Below are 14,234 nucleotides of genomic sequence, written 5' to 3'. Positions count from 1 at the left end.
ATTCTGCACACATCTTCAGGAGCGCGGTTGATGAAAAGAGAGAAAGCACTCTGTGTCTTGACCTTAACCTCATAAGCTCCACCTTTGATATCTTTGAAAGGAACTTCTCTTAAATTTCCATTAAAGTCAGGACTCAGCAGTTTTTAAAACAGATTCTTGAGTCTGAGCAGTAAAGTCAATCTACTCGTCATAATTCTATTATAAAATGTACTTTGCACTTTTTCCTGTCTTTTGAACAGAATTACTATTTCCTTCCTCAACATTCTTTCCATGCTTTCTTTTGTTCCTAAACATGTCAAGTTTTCCTCCTTGTCAGTTCTCATTGATAGAAAATTAATATTTTGCCTCTTGGCACAATGATCCCTCACCCTTTCTTTGTCTATGTGGGATCTCAAAGAAATTCTGTGGTCTGAATTTCCACAGGTGCTGAACTACATTAATTTGTCTCCATTAAATTCCAGTCTGTCCATGAGACTGACTGGAGTGTATATTTTCAAAAAATATGTTGTAAAATGGGGCTGCATTGCCTTTTGTGCTTTCAGACACTAATTTTGTACCAGGGACACTTGCAGGATTTGAACATCTCTTTTTCAAGGCCCCATGTAATCATCTTAAAGCCACAGTATGAGAAGGGATTTTTCTGTCATTTAATTTGTATTTCAGCATTCTTTGGACTGTGTAATCTTAGCTAGCAGATGTGAAAGTCTTTTCACAGATATTTTATTCATTCTTCAACTTAACATCTATTGTTGAGATTTTTGCTATGTAGTCTCTTGATTTATCTTATTGATAGATTGTTTTAAAAAAAGGCAATTAATTACAGCATTTTGAGATAAAGTACTAGAAATTGTGGGAGGAGATGGTGAGAGCACAGTGGTCATAGGTGGAACTAGTAGGAATGAGGAGACAATCTTTGGGCTCTCACCAGGTTAAACTATTTGATTTGAGAACGGTAGAGATTTGGTTGATTTGATTGTAGAGATTTCTCCAGGCAAAGAGTAGATTGTTGATGGAAAATGTGAGAATAGAGCAATAGTCCCATGTGCTTTGGAAGTAAATTACTTTAAAGCTGAGTATTTAATATTCTTGTAATAGAAAATTTGTTGACACACATCTTGTTTTTTAGGTTAAGGGCAAGCACTGCTTTGGTATAAGGCTGCCTGGATGCTCAGGTTTCCTCTGGACCCAGCAATCCAAGGCAAAGGCTGGTGGATGCCCTGGCCAGTGGGATCTCCATACCCTAACAAGGCAAGTACCTGGTCACTTAGTCCAGTGTGAGAGTTGATGACTTGTGGGATTTTCTTTTGAGAATGGTTTAATGTACACCTCTGCATTTCCAAGAGAGATCACAGGAAGAGCCACCTGCAGTCACAGTGTCATACATTTATTTACCTGAGTAAAATGCAGGGACTGCATTTCACCCCTGTGGCCAAAGTGCTGATGTGGCTCAAAGCTGATCTCTAGTGAGGGCTTTGGTTCACCTGCAGTCATTGCATTTGTACCATTCCTGCACTGAACAGCTGAATCTGGTCACACATGGCAGTGAAAGAAGCATGTTTCATTTTCATACATCCCCTGCTTCAACAAGTCCTGTTACAGTCTGGTAAGCAGGACATCCACACAGGGATGCCCAGGGCATGCACACCAGCCAGGAGATTTATGGGGAGAACACGAGTGCTTCTTTGCTCTGCCCAAACAAGTCTCGTTATTTTTCTCAGCCACACTGAGTAAACAATAAAATCTTGATTTATTCATTATTCACATCCCAACTCTGAGTTATATGTATTATTTTTGGAGACAAAACAATGAACAATACTAGTTCTTTCATAAATAACTTGGACTGCCTGTCTGCTGCTAAATGGCATCTTTCACACAGATCTGTGTCATGCTCCTCAGCACCACATCCATCACAGATCATGCTGCTGGAGTGAAGGTAGGCTATCTAAATATACCTGGATATTCTAAGGACTATTTGTTCATTTTCCATCCCTGTCAAAAGAAAATGAGGAGAGTGATTCGTAGCTCCAAAGAAGCAAAGTCACTGAATTGTAAATGGATTTTGCAGTGGTCTTTAAAAGCCTCTAAGCTAGCAAAATGGATAGCAGAAACTTTAATTACTTAGCAGCTGCAGAAAATGTTACCCTTTTCTCAGTTACCTGCAGCACCTTTTTTGCAAATGCTATAAAACACTTTTTGGCAGACTAAAGCCAGGAGAAGCTGTATCTGAGATGAAGTTACTTCTTTTTCCCAGGAATTCCCCAAACCTCTGCTGCCACCCACAGTGAATGACAGTAACTCATGATAAATCATGCAGGGAAACGCTCTGAGATTTTTGGTGTGTAGGCTAGCATTTTTTTCTGATGGGATGAAAGCAGCATCTCTTTACCTATGTGGAAAATATGCCCACCACACTTTGCTGGCAAAGCACTTTGCTGTCTGTTTTAAGGCCACTGTGGAAATGCTAAAACTGGTAGATAGTTGGTGTTTGTTCTCCCTCTGTTTTCCTGACATTGTAATTTCTTAATTCCTTGGGACATGAGAACATCATAGCTGAGTGTTCCTGTTCTTGTTATCTAAAATAGGTGGGGTTCAAATCCAAGGGGCTCAGGTTGATATAATACTTGTAGTCACCTCTCTAAATCTTGGTTTTTCTTTCCATAAATTGGGAATGTTTTCCTTCTTCTGCTCTGTCGGTGTATCTTCCTCAATCAGTTGAGTTACAAAGTCTTTTTCATGCTGGTTTTTCCTGATGTGGGTGGTGAAATTCTGGCACAGGCTGCCCTGAGAAGCTGTAGATGCCCTGTCCCTGGAAACATTCAGGAGCAACCTGATCTAGTTGAAGATGTCCTTGCTCATTGCAGGGCTTTGGACTAGATGAGCTTTAAAGGTTCCTTCCAACACAAACCATTCTTTGGTACTACCCAGGTTTCACCTTTCTCCTGCACTCTGCTGGGGTTTAGCATAGTTGCTTAGTGGAGCTGCAATATAAAAAAGGATCTGTAGACTGCCGAGTTACAACTCATGTTGTTCATTAAATTCCTTAAACCAACAGTACAGTGTCACTTTCAGCCTGGAATTACTGAACTAAGAGAGGTTTCTAAATTTAACCAAGGTTAGTCATGATCACATCAGTATCTTTTGATTACTTTTATGTGAATTTAATGACCTTGAGCTGATTATTTACAGACTGACTGTGCTAGATATGAAAACTCCCATGTGTCAGAACTGTAACAATGAGCTCATTTTCCTTTTAGAATGTTAAATCCATTCAATTAATAGCAAGAAAATAGAAGTGAGAGGAAGAAAGAGGTGTTTATTTGTTTGCATTTTAATGTGTCACGACTGCTAAAACTTCTATGTCATTTTAACAAATTTGCTTATCCTAAGTGATGAGAGTGGGCTGTGGAGAGATGCATAAACTCTCATTTAGGAAGTGGCATATTTGTTCTGGCAACTGGAGAGGATCAAAGCTTAGTGATAATGGCCAAAGGTTCAAGCACATGTCTCTGATTAGATTTAATCACTAAAACATAGAACTGATTCTCTTTTGTAGTTCCTACTGAGAAATGTTTGACCTATTGCAAGTCTGTTTCTCTCTCACAGCTGGTAATTCAAAATGTAGAGATGGAACTTGAAAGTGTCTGAGGGACTTTAGTCTTTTCTCTCCAGCCAACAAACTGGCCCAGGTTCTTGCAGATTCCCCAGTTCCTACAGCTTCTCCCAGCAATCAGACAGAAGGTATGGTGCTGTGCTATGAAAATGTAAAATCTGGGTTGTGTAAAATGCTTCACTACCAAAACCAGTCATCTGAAATGTAATCAATAGCTGTTCCTGGATTTTCAGCACCATCTGTATTCTGTATTAATGGAAGTTGGTGGAGAGTGATGATATGCCCCAGTACAAGTCACCTCTCAGTCCTTTGCAGGGAGATTTTTAGGAGGAGGAATAATGTTGTTTGGGCAGGCAAGAGTGTTTTGTTTGGTTTGTGGTGGGAGCTCAGTTTAGAGTGCTCCGACCCTTCCCAGGTGCCAGCTAGGCAGCAAACACCCAGGCAGCAAGTGTGATCATTACATTTACCTCACCTCTGCATGTCCTGCTGCTCCTCAGGTGTTTGGAGATCAGCTGAGACAATTCTTGCTCACACCATGCTGTGGGACTTGCTACTGAACTGACCCTTTGGTGTGCAAGGGACAGCCCAGCTGGGGCCAGGGCTGTTTGGGTGTCTGTCTTACCTATGGTTTATGTCATGGCCCCTTCCTTTGTTTTCAAGCTGAAAAAGAACTTCCCAATCACTTTCAAAAATGTGAGAACAGAGAGAGTTTTGAGAAAATTTGACTGAGGCTTCACTTCTCTCCTTTGCAGAATTGTATGAGGAATTCTGAGCGAGCTGTGCTGTACATAATGCCTCCAGCTATCAGTGGTAAGTCCCACAGCTCCTTTTAGCTTGTGATTTACGAAGAGAAGGCCACAGTGTGATTTGGTGTCATTCTGCACATGCTGTGATTTATATAAAGGGTGCAGCCCTTTCTATGTTGAATGTACATGCCCAAATGTGCACACAAAAAATGCTGAGTTCTCCCCTCCAGGGTAATGCCTAATGACATACAGACCCCAAATTCAAGGACAAGCATACAAAAAAAGTAGCTTAAACTATTGTTATATGAGTGTGAACTTTATTACTTATGTAATGTCCAGAGCATAGAACACAGAAAAATGGAGACACGAAATATGAAGACAGTACATAGTAGCTAAAAAGGCAACAGAGGACAGTGGAAAATAATATCTGTTATTTCTTTCATTTTCTTTTTCTCACGATTTTTAAATTGCAAATGCCCATGAGCATCCAAAAGTTGATCAAAATGCAACTCATGAAAGCCTCCCATTTATATGCCAAGCAGGCATTCCCCAGGTGGGCACCTCTAATGTGATTGCCCTGAGGTGGAAGGGCCACCCACAATGTGGAAAGAGTAATTTCCCAATTTCCCTCCGTGCCAGCTCAGTCAGAGCCCTCTGCTCAGGCTGCCAGCACAGGTGGCAGCGGTGCCAGCTGGGATTCAGTGGCACAGCAGGGCACTCCCTCCCTCAGCTGTGACCAGGCAATGCTCCTGGTGGCAGTGCTGTGCTGTGGGAGGGGCTGTGCTCTTGGGGAAGTTTAGGCGCTGTTTTATGTTGGCATCTGCTGCCAGTTCTAGTCTGGCCAACATTTTAGGCTGTGCTTTGGCCTGGGCTCAAGAGCAGCTGTCTTTGTGGGACCCACAATTCCCCCATTCAGGGCTGTGTAAACAGAAAAAGTGCAGCTCTTGGTGGTGGTGAAAGCTTCTTTCTTGTCATCCATGTTTAATTAGGGAGTATTACTAGTCTTAGGCTTAAGGTTTAGGGCTAAAAAAAGTGAACATAGTGGGGCCCAGGATTTTCCAAGATGCTCAAAGAGATGAGAGTTAACAGGGTAGGAGCTGGCCTTGCATGTGGCTGATGTTGTGTCTGGCCCCTGTGCCCAGAAATGATCTGGTTTCATGTTGGGAAGTAGCTTTGTGTTGGGGGAAAAACGCATCCATGGCTCAGGGCATCCCAGGGGCTTCTCAGTGCACAATCGAGCAGCTCTACAACCATGCAGGTGTACACCCCAGTACACCCCAGCTGTGCTCAGAGGCAGGGAAGTCTGAAAAATATCCACTGCATTACTGTAGCATCCTTCAACATTTAAACCTCTATTGTACAAAAATTCAGGTTGTCTAACAAGCTCCAGCAGATATTGCTAATCAGTCACCCAAACTTCTGTTCTGAAGATACTGGAATATTTTCTGGATGTTTTTTGTACTGAATAGTAAACAAAACCCTGGGAAACCAGTTGGTCCAGATCAGGTGGGTATATTTCATTTTTCTTCTATGTTTCTTGCTACTTGATATGCTAAAGATGTACAAAATAGCAAGTTTCTTCTACATAGAAAGAGGTATCCTACCATTTCCAAAAATGTTGAGACAGAAGGTACTGCTTTCCTGAAACCCCTTCCTGCCCCTTTTCTTCCAAAGGAGAAAATTCATCAAAATAAGCCTGGATCCATGAGCTGTGTTGGTTTTGATCAAAGTATGTTTTCTGACAGAAAAAAACATCTCTATTGAATGTTGCTGTGTTAGGTATGGCTCTGACTGTGCATAGACACACATTAGCTAGGTTTCCAAACTGTAAGGGGATTAAGAGCTCAAACTCATTGAAATTCAGGAGGGAGGCATTTTGCTTCCTTGGAGATGCAGGCCCTAGAGATTCAGATCCCCAGGGGATGAAACCAGGGGAACAGACAGCTATTAACTTTGACAAGAGCTCTCCATCACTTGTTCTAGGAGAATTCTCTGTAGAAAAAAAACATGTTGTTAGTTCTGGGTTGAGGAGGCAGATGAGAAGACATTTAGGTGCTATTTATAGGGTTTTTTTGGGCGCCATGCAGATCTATTTCTGTGATTTTGTCAGTGGTTTAATACTATTTTTGACAGAGGTGGGATGATTAAATCTACAACAGGGACTAAATTTATATCCATCTTCTATATGTGTATCTGCTCCCACACAGTTTTCAGCTTTGGATCACCATATCCTGAATTTAAATGCACTAAAAATACATTTGTTTTTCATAGTTGCCTGCTGCAGGTTTCTCCGAGCTTTACAGGCCACTGCTGCAGTCACAGATTGGTTCAACATGGAGCTTTTGTAAATAGTTCTCTACAAATATAATCATACAGAGCCAGAACAAAGGCCTGATCCCATAGGAGATGGTCAGAAAGAGATCAAGATGTCAAAGAGCCTTTCCCTGGTTAAACTTCTGAGCTTCTGGCAGGTGATAATGTAGTGCTGAACTGGGCCAGGGTTTGCATCTGTGTCATCACATTTGTTAGTCATCAGTGAACCCAGTCTTCATTAATTTGTCTCATCCATTTGCAGCCTTCTTTTGCTCCCTGTACCATTTTCTGGTAAATTCCATTATGGGTGATGAGTTTTGTTAATATCGGCCCAAGAGTTTTGCTTTTCTCCTTTGGAAAGCCTTGCAGCTGACCTGTTCTGCAGGCAGAGGTGTCCTGCCAGCAGCACTGTGGATCCCAGGGGCTCTGCAGGTGCCCACAAGCCCTGTCCACAGCATGGGAGCAGCACAGCAGAGACCTCTCCCTTGGCCCCCTCCAGCATTTGTCAGGGTAAGGTACACTATAAATAGGATCCACCTGTCAGCTACTTCTGTAGGAAAAATATCTTGGAGCTGTCCAGCCTGTCCCTCCCCTGGCTGAGTGATGAAAGCTGTCCCTGGAGCTCTGCCCATCTTCAGGCCAGGGCTGGGAGGGGAGGCTCTGCCGGTGGGCTCATGTCTGGGGAGCAATCCCCTGCTCCCTTCTGCAGCTTAGCCAACAATGATGAAACATGTGTGTGACTGAGGGAGCCAAAGCTTCCTCTGCTGCCCTGTGTGAAGCTGCTTCCTGCATCTGCACCTGCTTGCAGTGTTTGCACTGCATGTGCCCACCTCACCTGTGCCATGCAGGCACCCAGCATGTGCAGCCTCTGCCATTCTTTAAAGCACTGGGATGGGGAACTGTGATCAATTCCTTGGACACATCCTTCATTCTGACTCTTAATTAACCCAGAAAACTCCATTAACACATCCTTAAAGAGCAAGTGCTTTGCTGCGGGTCAGGTTTAAACAGCTCAGCTCCAATGTAAACATCTCAGTGCTTGGCAGCCAGGTGCTGCAGGATCACAGTCACAGAATCATCTGAGCTGAAGGAACCACAAGGGTCACTGAGTCACATACTGTCCCTGATGGAGCTCCTTTCCAGCAGGTTTATCTGTGAGCATCCTCAGTGTGGCTGATTTTTAACCATATAGTGTATTGGCATATATTTTTTTTAATTAATGAAAACATCTTATATGTGTCAAATCAAGCAATTTAAAAAGTTATTCTGTTAACTTTTTCAATGTGTTGATGGTTAAACACACTTCCTAGTGTGTTGAAATTTTCTGCTGAAAGTAAAAGATGCTTTCAGCAATTCATGCTGTTTAAGAATTAAATGATCAGGCCAACTCATATAAAGAACATTCTGCATTTTTAATATGCAATGTTGTGTATTTTTTTGCTATCATAAGTGCTTTCTTTTAAACTGTAACAATAATTTCTACTGTTTTTGCTAATACTAGATTTTCTTCTTTTGTAGTTTCTCAAGATTACCAGAGCTGAAATGAAAATAAACTTCTTTTAACTCTTAAAAACAGATAACTGTCTTAGAGAATTAGAGTTCGGAAAGAAAACAAATTTCTACTTTACCTTCTCCCTGACTTGTGTGTTTGTGCAGCACAAATACAGTACTGAAAGCAAAACATGAGAGTTACACTGATTCCTCCAAATGTTGTCTCAGAGATGAGTCCCACAGCTCCCTGCAAAGTAATTGGTCTAATTAGGTGGTAGGAAGGAGCTTCTTTAAATTCCTCAGAAATTAAGACGTGTCATCCGCTTAACATCTTAGCATCTGTTACTGCCTCTTCCACATTTCTCTGCTACATCAACCTGAAGGGCACTTTCCTGGATGTTTCAGAGAGATAAAAAAAAAAAAAAATAAATAAAACCAACAAAAACCAAGCCCTTATAACACAGAAGATAGTTGGCTCTTTCTTCAGTGGGATGAAGCATGTAAGGCATTTCACCCCCTCCTTATTTCTCAGTTTGGTGCATGTTTGCCTGGGTGAGTACAATAATCACTTTGTTAAGTAAAAATATAGAGAAAACAAGCATAACCTTAAATGCTGTAGTTATCCTTACTGATGTGGTAATGTTGTTCTGAAATATTTTCCATGGCAACTGGTCCTTGTGCAAATGTTACCCTCTGTGTTTATATACTTGCAGTTTTGTTTCAAATGGGCTATTTTGAATCTCTTAACAGTCAGTCAATAGAATGACAACTAATTTGTTGTTTTTTGTTTTGTTTTTTTTTTAAACTTTGCTGTTGTCTGGCAGCAAGTAAGTATTTAATTATGGCTAATTGCTCATGTAGTAGGCATAATTTTAAGGCAGGATGTGCTTAGAACACTGGGTAAGAATACTGGGTAAGGTACTAAGGCACTGGGAAAGTTTCAGGCTTGTATGTGTGGAGTAGAGGAGAGATGTTCCATCATTGCAAGCTGGAAAAGTTAATTTTTCATTGAAGCTGTCTGGAACTGGTTGAGTTTTTTTAAGAGAGATCCTTCTATTTGTTTCTGTTGGTTGGGAGGTTTTTTATATACTCTCTCTATTTCCTTCTGTGTAAATACTGGCACAGTGGCACGTAGAAGTAATTTTATTAAAAATATCTCTACAGATACAGTGCTGAAAGTCCATTGCAGCAACTGGGTGTGTTATGCACTCCTAGTATTCCCTGAACAGCTCCTGTTTACTGAGAGTCAGGTAACTGAGACAGCCAAATAACTGTCACCTACAAAATGCTTTTGTTTGGCTTCTGTTTTGTTTTAATTGCAGTTCAGGCAAATTATGCCCCCTATTTCTTTGATAATGGAGCCAGAAGCACAAATGGGAACATGGCACTTCTCAGCCTTTCGGAGGACACACCTGTTGGTCAGTATTAAAATTTGTATGTTTAAACTGTGAAAGTGGAAATGCTTGCTCTTATGATTAACATATATATTTTCATGTAGGTTGTTGTTATTTGCTGTGATCTTACATGTTTTTTTCTCAAGCTTTTAATTGGCCTCAATTTAAAATGACATGTTTGAATTGTAGCTGTAATTTAAAACATGAATTCTAGCTCCCTCTTTTTTTTTCTGCCAATCTATTCACAGCTTCAGAGCTCAGACCTTTGGGGTCAGAAATAAATTCTTGGTGGGAGGCTTCTTACCAATTCTGTAAATGCTTATGAGACGAAAAAATTACTAGAAATTAGGCTATCAGCCTTGATAAAAGCAAGTTGTACATTGAAAAATGAAGGGGCATGATTTTTTTCTAAACACATTTTTAATATTTATGTACAAATGGTAGAAAATGCTTCCACTTGAAGTGAAAATTGTTTTGTCTAAATAACTGATGTTTTTTAAAAAGGTTTTGTTTTGTTTTATTGAAAATTCAAAAATTGATGCAGTGTACAGATTTCAGCACTCTGAGGCAGGTCTATTTATGCTTCTTTTAACTGTAGTTGGACTATGAAAAGTTAAATAAGAACAAAACGTAACTTATAATCAATATTTTCTGTGGGGGAAAAATAATCTCCTAAGACCTAAGCAATTACATAAAAATATATATTAAGTGATAAACATCACCTTTACTTCAAACTTTGCACTGAGATTTTATTTAGGATTTTCTTCTGTTCATCTGTAGCTTTCACAGGCTGAATCAGAAAAATATTTAGTTAATGCAAACTGGGTACCGAAGCACCCCTTTACTCGTGCCTCATGCAGAGAGGAGAGATATGGCTGCTCAGGGGTGCAGCCAAACCAGGGCTCAGGCAGCTGGGGAAGGCCAGGATGAGGGAGGCATCAGAGGGCACAGCCTGCTCTGCCAGCCTGACACTGCCACCCACGCCTTCTTAAAGCACACCAAGGTCACTCTGTGCTAAAAGCAGCTGCCTGGGTTTGCTCAAAGTCTCCATTTCTGACTCAGGGGTGTTAATGTCATCCAAGACCCACACTGGGCCTGCTATAGGGTGAGGAGGGGGATATTTGGAAGCAGCAAATTCTCCTTTACCTGCTCAGCTTGAGAAGAAGAAGGGGAGAAGGCAGCACATAGTGTAGAAGTGACACATCTTGACAATGAACTTAAAAGGAGCTTGCTTATGATGCAGCAGGAATTTGCTATGAGCTTGGTCAAGCTTAAGTGGAAACCCCAGCTTGAAGGCCACCAGTACTGTATTAATGTAGTGGCACTTGGAAAAGCCAGAGGCAGACCAAGGAGCTGCAATGTTTGCTGTACTTCTGCCTGGATTCTCATGGAAACCACACTTAGTTCAGCCAGGGCAATCCCTACGGTTCTGCTGATAGCTGGAGTTAGATTGGAATCACTTGTCCAAGTGTTGATAAGGCCGTAATCCCAGACAGCCACAAAATGGGACCCCAACTCAGTTTGTTTGGGGTGGTGCTTGCCAGCTCTGCCACTGAAACCTCAGGCAGCACAACTCATTTGCCATCCAAGCCCCACTCCCTGGTGTGGTGCCAGCCTCTGCCTGCCACCACTGGGAGCCTCCAGGCACCTGTGTGGGGATGAGGAGATAAAGATGGCACAGAGCCACACAATGAGCAAAAATGTCCCGCCTGTCAGGACTGCAGCACCACGTGGTCTCTCAGATGACAGCACTCCCTGCAGCAGTGAAGTACAACAGTAATTTCCACTGCATCTGATCTGGTGCTCCAGCAGCCAAAAAAAGGACAGTGTGCCTCAACAAACAGCAAAACAGCAGTGTGAGGGATCAGAGCCTGTGTTAGTGCTCTCCTAATTAGCCTGAGTAAGAATAATGAGATATTTGTGATGGGCTTCTGTATGTGCTTTTGTAACATTAGCAACCAGACTAGGAACACGGAGGTCTCTGGAGAGTTTGTGCTTTTCTTGCAGCAGTGATAAAGCTCAGGCTGTTCTTTCTTGAGAGCTGCTGTGCTTCCTGCCTGCTAGCTTCATCCAGAATGTGCTTACATGTGTTTAAATTGGCTGGCTTGTACTTCTAATTTGATGTGTAAATGTGCTTTAAAAGACAGGAGAGAAACAGCTTCTCTCTGAAAGCTCCAAAAGACCTGTAGGAACCCTTGGGAAAGAGAGATAAGACCTTACTTTTGGGAAGACCAAATGTGATTGCTTTGTCACACAGCTTCCAGTGCTTCTTTGGGCTAATTCCCAGAACACCTTGACAAACAGCTCTAAGTACTGCAAGGTCCTCTTATCTGAAAGCACTTTCAGAAGTTCCATTGGAACATGGTTGCTTGGGATTTGCTTAATGCAAACTGCTGCTGCCCATGTCAGCATAGCCACTCCTCAGGGAGCCTTTGGCAGAGACAGTCGCAGGGAAGGGCACAAACAGCACTGACACTGCAGTGCTGGGTGTGCTTTCAGCTTAGTACAGGGCAAGAGGACCAGAGCTCACATCAGACCACAGCCAGGTCTTTGTGCCAGAGCTCCCTGCTAAATGGCTACCAGGCTGGCCCTTTTCTTTGGCACTGCAGAGGAGAATATTGTTCTTCATCATCAGCTATGATCTCCTCCAGAAGCAGGAGAAGGCATCTGGTCTACCATGTCCATGTGCAGTCCCAAGCATCCACACTCCCACAGTCATCTCTCAGGTTGAGCAGGATGATCAGTGACAAAACAGGGGAACTAAAACTTCCATATGTTTGATTCTGGATGGCTTCACTCAGATTTATGTGCTGCAAAAATTGACAGGTTGCTATTAGATCTTCCCTGTCCTTACATAAAGCTTGGAGTCATGGACAGGATGCTTTTCTTGGCAGCAGCTGGTGTCTGATCTGTGCAGTGCCACAGACAGCAGCTTTAATAAACCTCCAGAAATTTTACAGTCTTTGACCCTGCTGAGATTGCAAGTGGTTGGCAAAGTAGTATGTGTTAGTTTTATTCCCAGGCATCTGTAGGCAAGGGACATGGAACATTTGGGGACACTGAAAGGACATGATGGAGTCTGTGTGGCTGTAGAAAGAGACATTGCAGCTCTGAAGCTGTGTGTGAACACATCAAATTCATTATCATTCTTGTCTCATCCTTAACTTTACCTTCTTTTCCTTTGTCCAGTTTTGATTATTTACACATGGTTGTAACTTGTGTACCAAGCTATCATAAAAACAGCAAGTACTATTTCTGCATGAATGCTTGAAAGTACCTGCAGATTCCCAGATCCTATTTACTGCTGCAGGGCTTGAGAGCCCTCAGGGTAAGAGAGGCCAGAACAGCAGCAGCCCCTTTCAGTGCCAGATTTAAGAAGAATAGGAGGAGTTATGAACTGAAATAGCAGTTGATGTTTGTGGTTTGGTGGGGCAGGTGGGTAATTAGCTCTTTGCATGTGTACATACAAAATGTGCATGTGCTCCTAATCAAGGTCTTAGGGCAGGAATGGGATGCTATTTCAGGTTGTTTGTTTCATCTTACCTCATAATCCCTGTAAGCCTCATGGTGGGGACAGAGTGGGGCTGGGAACAGCTGCAGAGCAGGGGATTGAAGCATACTCAGAAGGCCTAAGTTCATTATCTCTCAGAGCCCAACCATCATCAGTGCTCTGTAGATCTCTGCATGATCTTCTTGCATTTCCCTTTCTGTTTTTTCCCTTGCCCCCAAAAAGGCACTGCTCCTGTTAAAAGCCAGTTTGCAGTGGCAGTTCTTTGATTAAAGCTACAGCTGCCACCTACTCACCATGGGGTGACTGATCCCTTCAGATCCCTCCATCCTTCAAGCTTGCCCTGTTCCTACATGCTGTTTTCTTCCTTTCTTTCCATCATTCACAGCTGACTGAGGAGAGCCTTCTTGTCCCCTGTGGTCCCTATCATTCTTCCCTTGTTTCTGTCACCCTGCTCACCCCTAGGCAAGCTGGGACAGCAGTGTAGGCTGCCAGAACAGCAGTGTAAGCACAGCCTGCCTTCTGCACCCCTGCAGCAGTGCCAGCATGCACAGAGCAAAGCCCCCTGCAGAGCTGAGCACTGCACAGAGATGCTCTGAGCATTCACAGGTGTTACAGCCTTCCATTTTGTTTAGATTTTTCTGACAGCAACTGCAGATACATCAGAAAATTGCACTCAGATGGTTTCTCCTTGGAGTTGGTCGCCATGGGTGCTGCAGGGACATATTGCTGCTGTCCATGGGGTGATGGTCCAGGCCCCATGCTGACCCCTTGCTGCCATATCCCATCTCTCCAGGACAGGCACTGGCAGCTGCAGGGTGTGTTTTGGCTGCTGCTGATGCTGCCATGTCTCTGCTTTGGCAGCTGGCTGCTGCACCAGGCTGCAGGGAGGGAGCAGGAGTCCCAAAAGGAGCAGCAGCAGGTGGTGAATGGGGAAGGGGCTTTGGGATAGGCATAGTGTGTGTCCATGGCCTCCAGGAGCCTGTGCTTGGGGTGAACTTGGTGTGAAAACAGCCCTCTGTACCTTTAACTGTCCATCTTCTCTTCTGCTGGAGAAGTGAGACGGGGGAGAGCAGACCTGTGACCCCAGGCAAGGTGTTGTTTGCTGGGACATTAGGAACAGGGGTGTGCTGTCCTGGGAGCATGGCCATGCATGTCCCTCTCAGCATCTT

At 43.0% G+C, this 14,234-nt stretch overlaps 1 protein-coding gene across 1 annotated transcript in view; it reads left to right on the top strand.

Annotated features, from left to right (window-relative positions):
- Positions 1 to 8,651: 8,651 nt before the first annotated feature.
- The window catches only part of CDHR1 (cadherin related family member 1), a 42,783-nt gene continuing 37,200 nt past the window's right edge, over positions 8,652 to 14,234 (top strand). The window contains exons 1-2 of the mRNA XM_058810801.1: positions 8,652 to 8,712; positions 9,483 to 9,578. Coding sequence (XP_058666784.1) covers positions 8,652 to 8,712; positions 9,483 to 9,578 — 157 coding nt within the window. The remainder of the gene's footprint in view (positions 8,713 to 9,482; positions 9,579 to 14,234) is intronic.

Source organism: Ammospiza caudacuta, chromosome 9 (assembly GCF_027887145.1).
Source record: "Ammospiza caudacuta isolate bAmmCau1 chromosome 9, bAmmCau1.pri, whole genome shotgun sequence".
NCBI classification, from domain to species: domain Eukaryota; kingdom Metazoa; phylum Chordata; class Aves; order Passeriformes; family Passerellidae; genus Ammospiza; species Ammospiza caudacuta.
Note: the sequence above shows the minus strand (reverse complement) of the source record. Positions and strands in the feature narration are given on the sequence as shown.